The sequence below is a fragment of the Aquarana catesbeiana genome, linkage group LG04 (genome assembly GCF_042186555.1).
Source record: "Aquarana catesbeiana isolate 2022-GZ linkage group LG04, ASM4218655v1, whole genome shotgun sequence".
Lineage (NCBI taxonomy): Eukaryota > Metazoa > Chordata > Amphibia > Anura > Ranidae > Aquarana > Aquarana catesbeiana.
This window is the reverse complement of record NC_133327.1, coordinates 460,079,504-460,091,986: the sequence shown is the minus strand read 5'-3', so window position 1 is coordinate 460,091,986 and position 12,483 is coordinate 460,079,504. Positions and strand designations below refer to the sequence as shown.

Below are 12,483 nucleotides of genomic sequence, written 5' to 3'. Positions count from 1 at the left end.
AGGTGCTAGCAGGTATCTGGGCTGATCCCGCTAACACTGCGTTTGTGGGAACCCTAAACTGCTGGGGACGCTAGTATAGATCTGATCAGATCAGATATTGATCTGATCAGATACTATACCACTAAGGGAGGTGTACGGTGCGTGCGTGGGTGTTAGCGGTACTGGCGCTAACCTGATGCTGCCTGGGGCTGGCGCTTGCCAGTTCACCAAAACGCTACCAAAAAAACTGTTAGCGATCGCAGGGATCAGGCCTGACTCTGCGAACGCTGCAGTTATGCGTTTAGTGTTTTGTAAGTGTCAGTGATCGATCGATACTGCACTTGGGTGGGCTGGGCCGGGCGGAGGGGCAAAACGCAGGTGCTAGCAGGTATCTGGGCTGATCCCGCTAACACTGCGTTTGTGGGAACCCTAAACTGCTGGGGACGCTAGTATAGATCTGATCAGATCAGATATTGATCCGATCAGATACTATACCACTAAGGGAGGTGTACGGTGCGTGCGTGGGTGTTAGCGGTACTGGCGCTAATCTGACGCTGCCTGGGGCTGGTGCTTGCCAGTTCACCAAAACGCTACCAAGAAAACTGTTAGCGATCGCAGGGATCAGGCCTGACTCTGTGAACGCTGCAGTTATGCGTTTAGTGTTTTGTAAGTGACAGTGATCGATCGATACTGCACTTGGGCTGGGCCGGGCGGAGGGGAAGAACGCAGGTGCTAGCGGGTATCTGGGCTGATCCCGCTAACACTGCGTTTTTGGGAACCCTAAACTGCTGGGGACACTAGTATAGATCTGATCGGATCAGATATTGATCCGTACAGATACTATACCACTAAGGGAGGCGTATGCTGCGTGCGTGGGTGTTAGCGGTACTGGCGCTAATCTGACGCTGCCTGGGGCGACGCATATCACCGCCGGGCGATCAGGGGGCTAAACCTTTATTAGGTAATAAACGGCGGGTCCCCTGACACTATAAAAAATAAACTAACTAACCAGCGTCACCCGTAACAGTTATACGGTGATCAGTGGTGAAAGGGTTAACTAGGGGGCAATCAAGGGGTTAAAACATTTATTAGGTAGTATATGGGGGTCCCTGTCACTATAAAACGCTGACGGCGAACGTAAATATTTACGTTCCTAACTAGCGTCACCAGCGACACTAATACAGCGATCAGAAAAATGATCGCTTAGTGACACTGGTGACAGGGGGTGATCAAGGGGTTAAAACTTTATTAGGGGGGGTTAGGGGGGTATCCTAGACCTAAAGGGGGGTAATATTCACTGCCCTAACACAGTAACTGTCACAAACTGACACCATGCAGTAATCAGAAAAAAAAAAAAAAATACTGCTTGCTGTCAGTTTGTGACAGGGGGGGGGTGATTGGGGGGCGATCGGGGGGGGATCGGGGGTGTAAAGTATGCCTGGCATGTTCTACTGTGTGTGTTTGTGTTGTGTGCACTTACATGTCATCTCCCCTCGGCGCTGGAACGGAAACTGCCGAGCCGAGGAGAGATGACATCACATCCTCTGCCTGTGTGAAACTACACACAGGCAGGGGAGGATTCCGATTGGCTGGGAGCGATCGCGAGGGGGGGGCCACGATCGGATGGTCTCCCCCTCGCCTCCCGACGCTCCCAGTCAAATGCCGACCGCCGCTGGCACCGGGGGGGGGTCCGATCGGACCCCCCGCCCGCGGGAGGCAGATCACGTACAGGTACGTGATTCTGCCTGCCCGTGCCATTCTGCCGACGTATATATACGTTAGGCGGTCGGCAAGTGGTTAATAGCAGTACTTTATGCCATGAACTCATATGGAATTGGCTCAAGGAGCTCAGGTTCCTTTCCAAATGTTCAGACAAAATGAGCTTCACTTGGTTGGGCTGGCTGACGTTTTAGCTCCACCCAGGTGCCGTTCTCTTTTGCTTCCTTTTTCTTCCTCTCGTTTTCCTTCACATGTTGCAGGAAACTGTCTCTGCTCTTTGAGTGACGGATGTGCTCTACACGGACATTGATTCTCTTGGCAAGAATCTTACCTTTGACTTGTTTGTTCACAATTATTCCAACAGCATGCTGTGTGACATTGTAGATCCGGCCAGTCTTGCCATGGTAGCACTTGTGTGGCATACCTTTCTGGATTATGCCTGTACCCTTGATGTCCACAATATCACCCTTCTTGTAGATGCGCATATAGGTTGACAGTGGCACCGGACCATGCTTGCGGAAGAGTCTAGAGAACATATAACGGGTTCCTCGCCTTTTGCCTCTTGTGTTCGTCATTTTTCACTAACAATTGCCCCCTACTGCAAGATGGCGGATCCGGTGGAAAGAGCAATAACTGCATATTTTTAGCACTGATTACTGTAATAATTTCACGCATTCCCAAAAAAGTGTCAAAAATGTCAGGTGTCCGATCTGTCTGCTGCAATGTCGCAGTCACGTTAAAAATCGCTGATCATTGCCATTACTAGTTACTACTAGTTACTAAAAAAATAGAAATGCCATAAATCTATCCCCTATTTTGTAGACGCTATAACTTTTGTGCAAACCAATCAATATACACTTATTGCGTTTTTTTTTTTGCCAAGAATATGTAGAAGAATACATATTAGCCTAAACTGATGAAGCAATTTGTTTTATTACATTTATTTTTGGATATTTATTATAGCAAAAAGTAAAAAAAAAATAGTTTTGTTTTTTTCAAAATTGTCACTCTTCTTTTTTCGTTTATAGCGCAAAAAAAAAAAAACGCAGAGTTGATCAAATACCACCATAAAGCTCTATTTGTGGGGGAAAAAGTACATCAATTTTGTTTGGGTACGTTGTCGCACTACCACGCAATTGTCAGTTAAAGCGGCTCAGTGCCGTATTGCACAAAATGGCCTGGTTATTAAGGGGGAAAATCTTCCGGTCTTTAAGTAGGTAATGGCACTCAAATCTCAATGCGATGAATCGTGTGGTAAAAATGCGCAAAGCTTATTAAGCAAAATGGAGCAAGGAGCTTCTTGCATTGCGATTTGCCATGATTGCAGTGCAATTTATCATGCCAAAATCGCACTGCGATTGGGGGTGCCATTAACGAGTAATTGCATCGCAAATGCGTCTTGCTGCAATTTGAAATCAAATCGCCTAGGTGTGAATGGAGCCTAAGACATAAGGAAAAAATGTCTTGTGTATGCATTGGAACTGCACTGGACAACGCTGCCCAATGCAACCCAAAAGGGCTGGTGTGTTCAAGCCATTACTTTAAGCATTCAGCTACCCTAATGTTCGTCTTATTGTGATTCTCAGTTTTCTCAGGACAAACCAAGGCAGTCCTATGGAAACCTCACTGACACATCATGAACACTTAGGGCTGTCAACTTGCATTGCTGTTCATTAAACTGAGCGTTCAAAATGAATGTACTAAAACTCACCACAACGCATAGAAAAATAGGGCAGGTTGAATGTTCCTGCAGTGTAAAGCACAGGACTTTGCATTTACTACGATGCATTACCGTGCACATGTGCTTTTTAAGGTGCTTTGGGGTGCCATTCACAATGAATGGCAGTGCAGTGCAGCAGAGCATAAAATGTGCGTTACCATGCATTGCAGTAACACATGCCCTCATGTGCACTTTACCACAGCACAATGGTGCAAATGGGCCCCTGCCCTGGATTCACATCTGTGAATTGTGGTAATGCACACTAAAATGCATGTTTTACCTTGCATTTCTGCAGTAAATATTAACGAGCAATGGGGTTGATTTACTAAATGTAAATAGTCTGTGCACTACAAGTGCACACACAAGTGCAGTCACTGTAGATCTGAGGGGGACGTGCAAGGAAAATAAAAAGCAGCATTTTTGCTTGCACAGGATAGAAATCAGCAGAGCTTCCTTTGATTTCAGATCTTCCCCTCAGATCTAGAGCAACTGCACTTCCAAGTGCACTTGAAGTGCATAGTATATTTGCCCTACAGTAAATCAACCTTAATGTGTGTTGCAGTGCTATTCACCTTCCGAATGCACCACAATGAACATGCATTGTGGCACACCACAATGCACAGATGGAAACCATCTGTGCATTGTGCGTTTCCAAAAAGTGAACACCTGGTTTTTGGTTTGTTGTGGTCATTGGAAGACCATTCAAAATGAACTGGCTGACATAAATGGTCAATAAGTGTGGAGTACTGAACATTGATGTGTGTGTGCAAAGTGGCGCTGACTCACTTTACAGGCACTATAATGCTAGAAATAGCACCTGTAAAGCGCCTCTCCTTTCACTCCAGTGGGAAAGCCCTCGCGGTGCGCTGGCAGGACGCTAAAAAAAGTCCTGCAAGCAGCATCTTTGAGGCGCTGTAGGAGCGGCGGGTGCTTTTAACCCTTTTTTGGCCGTTAGCGGGGGTTAAAAGCGCCAATGCCCGTGCGCTGCCAGTGTGAAAGTGCCCTAAAGTATGTTTATTGCATTGTTTAAAAATCACTCTAAAATGCATTTTATGTTCATGACTGATTTACAAGACTTCCTGCGTACACTTGGTTGCTCTAGAAATATGGCATGCAGTATTTTACAGTCTACTTATAGACATCTTTGTGAAGATGCTGTTCATTAACAGAGCCGAAAACTGCGGGTCAGAATTCAGTTTCCTAGCACATAAATACAGACGTGCTATATGTACTCATTCACTGCAGTGCATGTGAATACTGCAGGTCATCACTGGCTTATGTTTGAGTGCCTTTTGTGCAATGATGTTTATTTTAAAGATATAATATGATTTCCTATGAGAATTTCCATTTTATACCTCTTCTTCTTTTTTTTTTTTTGTTTTGTTTTGTTTAGTGGTGAATGTATATTTTATGCCATTCAGCTGTGCAGACTATATTCTGGCTTTGATCTTTTAATTTATTGCATAACATTTATTTAGAGTATTATTATAAGGCTTCCTTACTTGGTATCATGTATATGCATTGGCATTTATCCCTTGGTGTTCAACACTCATCGCATCCTCAAGCAGCATTTGGTAAATGCTATTGAAAGATGAATTCCCCATATTTCTTGATTTTGTTTATTTAATATGTACTGGTTTTACTTACTTATTATACACTTCTTATATATCTGTTTTTTATTTGATTTTAGTATGACACAGAAAACGCATGTTTCTGCATTTTCTCATTATAATATGAAATACCAGTTCAAGTACCATAGTCCTGTTATGAAGGAATATTTTCCCTATACACATATTTTAACTATGTGCTTTAACCACGAGAGAATGTGCATGCAGTTGATGAATTAATAGAAGAAAGAAAAACAATGTTTTCAGATTAAACATTTATTTCAAGGTGATACTGTCTCCTATAAATTAAGCTGAGCCAAATCCCATGGCAAGTTTTATGCTTATTTTAAGTCACAAGCAGATATACCATCTTAATGTCTAAACAGTATTTTTTAAAGTCTATGTTGTTTAGACAATTCTAGCATCAGCTATTTTAACCCAAATTAAAAAGCCAAGTCACAATCCACTTACCTAATATTTTGTGTTTGTTTATGTGGCGCACACAGATGTGAGGCTTATGAACACAATAGAGATATGTACACCTACTGTAAAAGGTTGCAGTGCTGTTTCATCAGCCACATGCAGTAGTAACAACTGAAGTTTTTTTTTCTACGCACACTCATCACCAGTGCACCCATTATTGTAATCAGAGGAACACTGTACTTTAACATGAAGGAAGAGAATTATATCAATTTTTTTGTCTTCGTTTTAAAAAGGAGTGTGCTGTAACAATAGCTTTTTTATACGTATATTGTGAAATATAATTTATCAACATGTATCTAATTCTTACAGGCAGGAACTGCAGGGAAAAATAGGAATGTGAAAAAAAACTGGTTAGTCACATGTCTATACATTTTTTTTTTTTTTAAATATATTTTTAAGCAGCATGTTGTGGGAGTGCATACCTTCAATGCATAAAACCATCAAGAATGGTGTGAAGTTGTTAGAAAATTCCATAATTATAATAGTCCATATGTTAAGTTGGTATGTGAAGAAAGTTTAGAGAAGAGGAAACTTTGAAGTTTTTGTTTATACAAACTGAAGAAAAAAAGTTCTCCAAAGAAAAAGCTGGTGGCAGGAGTGTAGAGGAGCAGCATATGGCATTAAAAGGAGCACAGCTGGAGGTAGCATTTCCATCTGAACATGATGTCAGAGCAGCTGACAGCTTGCCATCCCTCAGCCTTTTATTCTAACACACAGCCAGGGAGTTAGTGTGTGCAGAGCTGTGTGGGGAAAAGGTATCTTATTCCTCTCTAACATCCTCTCCACTTTGCATCTGTTTGTCAGGTTTTTTTTTTTTTTTTTTTCTTTCCGTTTTTTAATTTCTTTCTTGAGCCGATCTCTACAGCCATCATACAGCACTTCTAAGGGGAAAGAGCATAATACAGGTCTATGTATAAAAAAGGTAGGACTTTTGGTAAAAAAATATATATATATTAAACTTTAATACTGTTTTCTTAGTTTAAATTAAAATGTTTCTTTAATTTTTATCAGTGTATGTTTGAACATATTTTTATTTGGTGGGGGGAAATGCAGATGGAAAATTATTATTAACATTAATGTTTTAAATATTATTATGTATAATTTACGTAATATAAATGCCAGATCAGTCCTATGTAACATGTTGGCATGTTTTATTATTTATGCTTTATTTGTTGTATATCAGTCATAACAGTACATAAAAATGTGTTTTGTCGTTTAAAAAAAAAAAAAAAAAAGATAAATGTTCATTTACACTTTTTACTGTATTCCTTGTAGTGCATTATTTCAATGTGATGTTTAATCTGTTTTGTAAAAGTGTATCATTATTATGAGTGAGTCATTACTTTTGCTTTCTAGTTTTGCTTTCTAGTTTATATACAAAATGCTAAATATTTTTGCATATATTTGTGTGTAAAGCTGAAACAAAGAATGGCCTGCAAACATAGGTTGGACTTGATGGACTTGTGTCTTTTTTCAACCTCACCTACTATGTATGTAACATATATAGCATGCAGCAAGATTTAATAAACGTATTTTGTTAACAATACCGTTGTTTCCCACCCCCCACATGTATCGCACTTTCATTTTGCATGGTAACAGGAATCAACGCTTTCCTGGATGTACCCAACATGAATATTCTTTTTTTTATTGTGTTTTTTTTTTTTGTTTTTGTTTTTTTGTTAATTCTTTGGACTGGTTTATCTACTAGCAAACTAATTTAGAACTTGTAGATTTGAGCAGCTTGAATTGGCCAGACAGCTGTAATCGCACTCCTCTATTCTTAATCTCTTTATCTGGGCAGCAGCTGCCATATGGCCACCGTCAGCTGGATCAGATGTTTATAAGCTTCCTTCTTCGTCCCTCTGTCCTTTCAGCCTGCTAATTTGATCACAGCTACCTTGTGAGCTGCCCTCCAATCTTTATTTTTAGCCCTCTTAAGGATTAGGATTGATGTGGGTTACGGGGCACTTAAAGTGATTGTAATTGTTAATCTTTATATTCTTTAGCATGTTCTGTAACCAGAATATAACAGTTTTACATTAAGTGTATAATTTAATATAAACTTTTATAACTTGGTATTAAAATGACATTCACAAATGATTTTATGTCCCTACTGTATTTTCTTTTTTTTGCCAGAGGCCCTTTCTTTTTAGAAAGTATTGTCATCACTTATGATGTTTAGAAAAGAAATTCTGTGTACGGTAGATTTGAGCAAAAGCATTGTGTTTTTTAGCATTCCTGTATCAATTTCTATGCAACATTTTAAGATTTCAAAATCTACTATAGATTGTTTATAGTCTGTGTAGCAGTTGTGCCAGAAGAGTTTATTGTGTCGTTTTGCATTAGTAAATATTACCACCTTTCTCTAATACAATGGGTTTTTTATGTTTGTTTTGTTTTTAGGTTATGAAGACAGTATGGATTTTCCAGAACATAGCAGACATTTGCTACAGTGCTTGAGCGAGCAAAGAGATCAAGGATTTCTGTGCGATTGCACTGTCCTTGTAGGAGATGCCCATTTTCGAGCTCACAGGGCTGTATTGGCTTCATGCAGCATGTATTTCCACCTCTTTTACAAGGATCAGCTAGACAAAAGAGACATTGTTAATCTGAACAGTGACATTGTTACAGCTCCAGCCTTTGCTCTGCTGCTTGAATTCATGTATGAAGGAAAACTCCAGTTTAAAGATCTCCCTGTTGAAGATGTACTAGCAGCTGCAAGCTATCTACACATGTATGCTATAGTAAAAGTCTGCAAAAAGAAACTGAAAGAAAAAGCTTCAACAGAGGCAGACAGCACAAAAAAGGAAGAAGATTATTCAAGTTGTTCAGATAAAGTGGAGAGTCTTTCAGATGGTAGCAGCCATATGGCAGGTGATCTAGTGAGTGATGATGAAGACGGTGAAGCTGAAAAATTGAATATTCTGTCTGGTAAAAGTGACTTGACTGTGGAATCTGAGAGTATGTGGATACGAATGCCCTCGGATTCAACAAGCATGACACACAATTGTGCAGACACGGAAACACACACAACAGCTGGAAAAACAGTACCTAGTCCTTGCAGCTCAGCTAGCTCATTATCTATGAGATCTAACACTTCCTTAAGGAACATAGCAGATTCAGACTGTGTCTTGGACCTTTCAGTAAAATCCAGTGTTTCAGGAACTGAGCCTTTAAGCAGCTCCTACCTTTCTTCACCAGATACATTGAGAAGCAGTCTAATTCAAATAAAAGTAGAAAAAGATGTTTCTTGTGATGAAAATGATATAGATACCAATGAGTATGATGTAGAGCACAGCACTGTGAAAGGTGTAAACACTGATGTAAGGACACAGTATGAGTCAGTTCACCTGGGTCCAGTAAGGGAAGATGCAGTCTTAAGAGAGTTGGATCATGATCAAAAAGCAAGTGATGATGAGATGATGACTCCGGAGAATGAGAGAGTTCCAATGGAAGGTAACATGGACAACAGCCTACTTCCTTTTGTTTCAAACATACTAAGTCCTGGTGGACAAATCTTCATGTGTCCACTCTGCAATAAGGTTTTCCCAAGCCCACATATTCTTCAAATCCATTTAAGCACACACTTCAGAGAACAAGATGGCATTCGTAATAAGCCCACCAATGATGTCCATGTTCCCACTTGTTCCCTGTGTGGTAAAACTTTTTCATGTATGTACACACTTAAACGTCATGAAAGAACTCATTCTGGAGAAAAGCCTTTCACTTGCACTCAGTGTGGAAAAAGTTTCCAGTACTCGCACAATTTGAGCCGGCATGCTGTAGTTCATACAAGGGAGAAGCCCCATGCATGTAAATGGTGTGAGCGAAGGTTCACACAGTCTGGAGACCTATATAGACACATCAGAAAATTTCACTGTGAACTGGTGAACTCTTTATCTGTTAAAAGTGAAGCAATAAGCTTGCCAGTGGTGAGAGATTGGACCTTAGAAGATAGTTCACAAGATCTTTGGAAGTAAATAGAATGTGCATGCATTTGTGCATACACATTTTATAAACCTGTGTATATGCTTATACATGTATTCACTTATGCACTGTCAAATTATTACATGACTGCCTCTCCCTCTGCTATAATTAATTTACTTCGGATGTTACTGGTCTTCAAATATAAAATGAGCCATTTTTTATAAATAATAATTATAACGATTGTCTTGTTTATGTAAGTATCCAAAATGCTTTTACAAAACTGAAAAACCTTTTTATCCCCAAAACTGCAGTTACTAAATCTCAAAATTGCACGTTTCAAGATTTTTCATATTATAATTATTAAAACTGGCTAATGTGTTATGGGATTTCCTTTATTTTAATATTTATTATTTGTCAGGAAGACATTGGTCTTTAATCTACTGGTTAGGCATGTAGCACACTGTCAAGAAATGATGACCGTGTGATACAAGTGATGGGTTTATCCATAAAATACTTTTCTTAAATTAAATTAAACTTGCCTCTTAAACATTTAAAAAAAAATAAAAGATTCACATATTTGTATCCAGTTTGGTAGAAGTTTTAAACTGTTGCATAAGAGAATTTTGGAGAGAGCCTAGTTTGATATATACATATATATATATATATATATAAAGATTGTGAATCTGAGGTGTTAAACTTCAAATTTAAATGTTTAACTTGTATAACTTGATGAGGTGATGTCAAACAAATGCTGCTTTTATTTTATTATAACAAATGCATGGTTATTTTTTTCCTTTGATTATTGACATTGCATATATGCAAGATAATTATATGTTTTCTTTGAAACAAGCTGTTACAATTGCAACTTGGTGGTCTTAAAAACACACCATGAACTGTGTTGTGTGGGTTGTTTTTTATTTTATTTAAGGGTAGTCTCTCCACACTGTAAGTGATAAGTTGTTAAATTATTTTATCTGACACACCTTGCTTCCAGGAAAATATACCTGTTTACACCAATTTGAATGTGCAGTGCTTTTTCAATAGAGAAGATCTGTGCATCAAAATGTAGCAGAACACTGATTATGGCACTTTGTAAAACAAAATGATTCTTTAATTATGGTTGATTTATCTAAAAAAAAACACCTGAGTGAAGCTCTAGCTTGACATGTTGTAGAGGCATAGATTGGTTTATGTCCAAGCAGCTTGGTGCCTGGCCACTCAATTAATTTATTAGCCAGCACTTAAGATGACAATATTCTCCTGTTACACAAATTTAGTTATAAAAATGTGTATTGGGAAAACCTACTGATAAGAGTATTTATTTATTCTTAAGACTGATTTGTCTATTTATTTATTTATTTAAAAGAACTCTCCAGTATTGTATAGCAGTTAATATAAGGGGCATTTTCCAAAATGGGAGGTGTATGCTGTATTTCATTGTATTTCTTACAAATCTAAAACATTCTAAAATAAATATGAAAGATGTGAATTTAATGTATCATCGCTTAGATACTTTTGTAGGAACAATTTAATAAAATTACATTTGTTTAGAAAAGACAATCAATGGATAGGCAGATTTGTTTTGACCTAGCATAATTTTAAAGCTTGCTCTGTGTTGAATACTAAATTTAAGAATGACTGCTGTCTAGCTTTGACAATCATTGTGTGATTTATTTTCCAGGAAATGGGAGGGTAATTTATTATGCCGTTTTAAATTTTGTACTTTGTGTATGTTCAGTAAATTTTTTTAATTTGTGTGCAAACTTCAATAAATTATATAAAATAGCAAAATGGTCATATTATGTTTGCAATACTTTTAGCAAAATGTAAAACCTTATATTGTATACTCACTGATCCTATTGTGTGGTTTTGTAACTTTTATTGCAATATTATGGGAGTTACAGTATGACGGGTAGAATTTTTATTAACATGTACCCAATAAAAAAATAAAAAAAATAAAAAAAAACCTTAATAGGAAATGGTTAGAAAACAAACGGGGTACTTTTTATTTTTCTTGTGCTAGCACCATATCTTTTAGGTATTAGAAATTTTGATTCCTCCATGACAAAGAGTGTTTTTGTTTGTTTCTTTAGAAATATTTACAGATTTTTGTATTTATTTTTTTTTTTGTATACAAGAACAAAGTCTGGATAGACACTTTTTAAATGCAAAACTAACATTTTAACCCAAATATTTTACATGAAACAGTAATCAAAGAAGGTGTAAATGTTTCAGTGCTGAAATAAAACTGTCACTGTAAGTAATATATTATAAAACACTACCCTGATTATAGCCCATATACATATTTTGGAAGTAAAGAATACACATTTCCCTATATGTTCAGACCTAAAATCAGAATTGCATCATTTAAATAAACAAAATTACATAAAAATTAACAAATGACATTACAGTATTAATACTTTAAAATTCCCCTGAAGTATGTTTTACATATATTTTGTCCCTGTACATATTCATTTTTCCTGAAAGTAATTTTGTTTAAATACTTTAATTATAGCAAAAATACAGCATACTTTTTGTCCCCGCAAAGTTTACAACAACAATTTATTAAGCAGCTCATCAATTTACTACAACTCAACACTAAAATAAATATATATATATTATCTACATCTCTGAATAAGAGATTTAGACGGAAAAAAAAAATGAATTTACACACTGCTGATAGGGTTGAAAAAACAAAATTAAAATGTATGCACCTGATAGTGGAGTTAATTTCAACACATAGGCTGGAAGTAAATACTTGATTACCTATTAAAAACATACACACTAACTACAGTTAACAAATATAGATATGTTTTCTTATGCACGCATCCATCATTTTTGAGGTTTTTTCTTTTTTTCTTTTTTATTCAAATACATTCAACCGGTTGCTTCCGGCCCTCTAAGAATTAGCTTATAGCAGATACGAACTGCCTTAAAATACATTTCTACAAATACATTATTTTGGGCACTAGCCAGTTAATCTGCCAATGGGTTTTCAGATTGTGGGAGGAAACGCGTGCAACATATTCCATCTACATTGTGCTTGTT

General features: G+C 37.6%; 2 protein-coding genes across 5 annotated transcripts in view; one reads left to right on the top strand and one right to left on the bottom strand.

Annotated features, from left to right (window-relative positions):
• ZBTB18 (zinc finger and BTB domain containing 18) overlaps positions 1-11,226 on the top strand; it is a 33,438-nt gene extending 22,212 nt beyond the window's left edge. For 2 of the 4 annotated variants that reach the window (XM_073627548.1, XM_073627550.1), the window contains exon 2: positions 7,912-11,226. In XM_073627548.1, coding sequence (XP_073483649.1) covers positions 7,912-9,488 — 1,577 coding nt within the window. In that variant the 3' untranslated portion in view covers positions 9,489-11,226. Of the gene's footprint in view, positions 1-5,952; positions 6,431-7,385; positions 7,409-7,911 lie in introns of those variants that run through there. The other 2 variants (XM_073627549.1, XM_073627552.1) reach the window with 2 other exon arrangements.
• LOC141141554 (large ribosomal subunit protein eL21-like) lies at positions 1,773-2,321 on the bottom strand. The gene has a single exon (XM_073629149.1). It carries the CDS (start codon positions 2,271-2,273, stop codon positions 1,848-1,850), a length of 426 nt encoding a protein of 141 aa, XP_073485250.1. The 5' UTR covers positions 2,274-2,321; the 3' UTR covers positions 1,773-1,847.
• Positions 11,227-12,483: the final 1,257 nt, after the last annotated feature.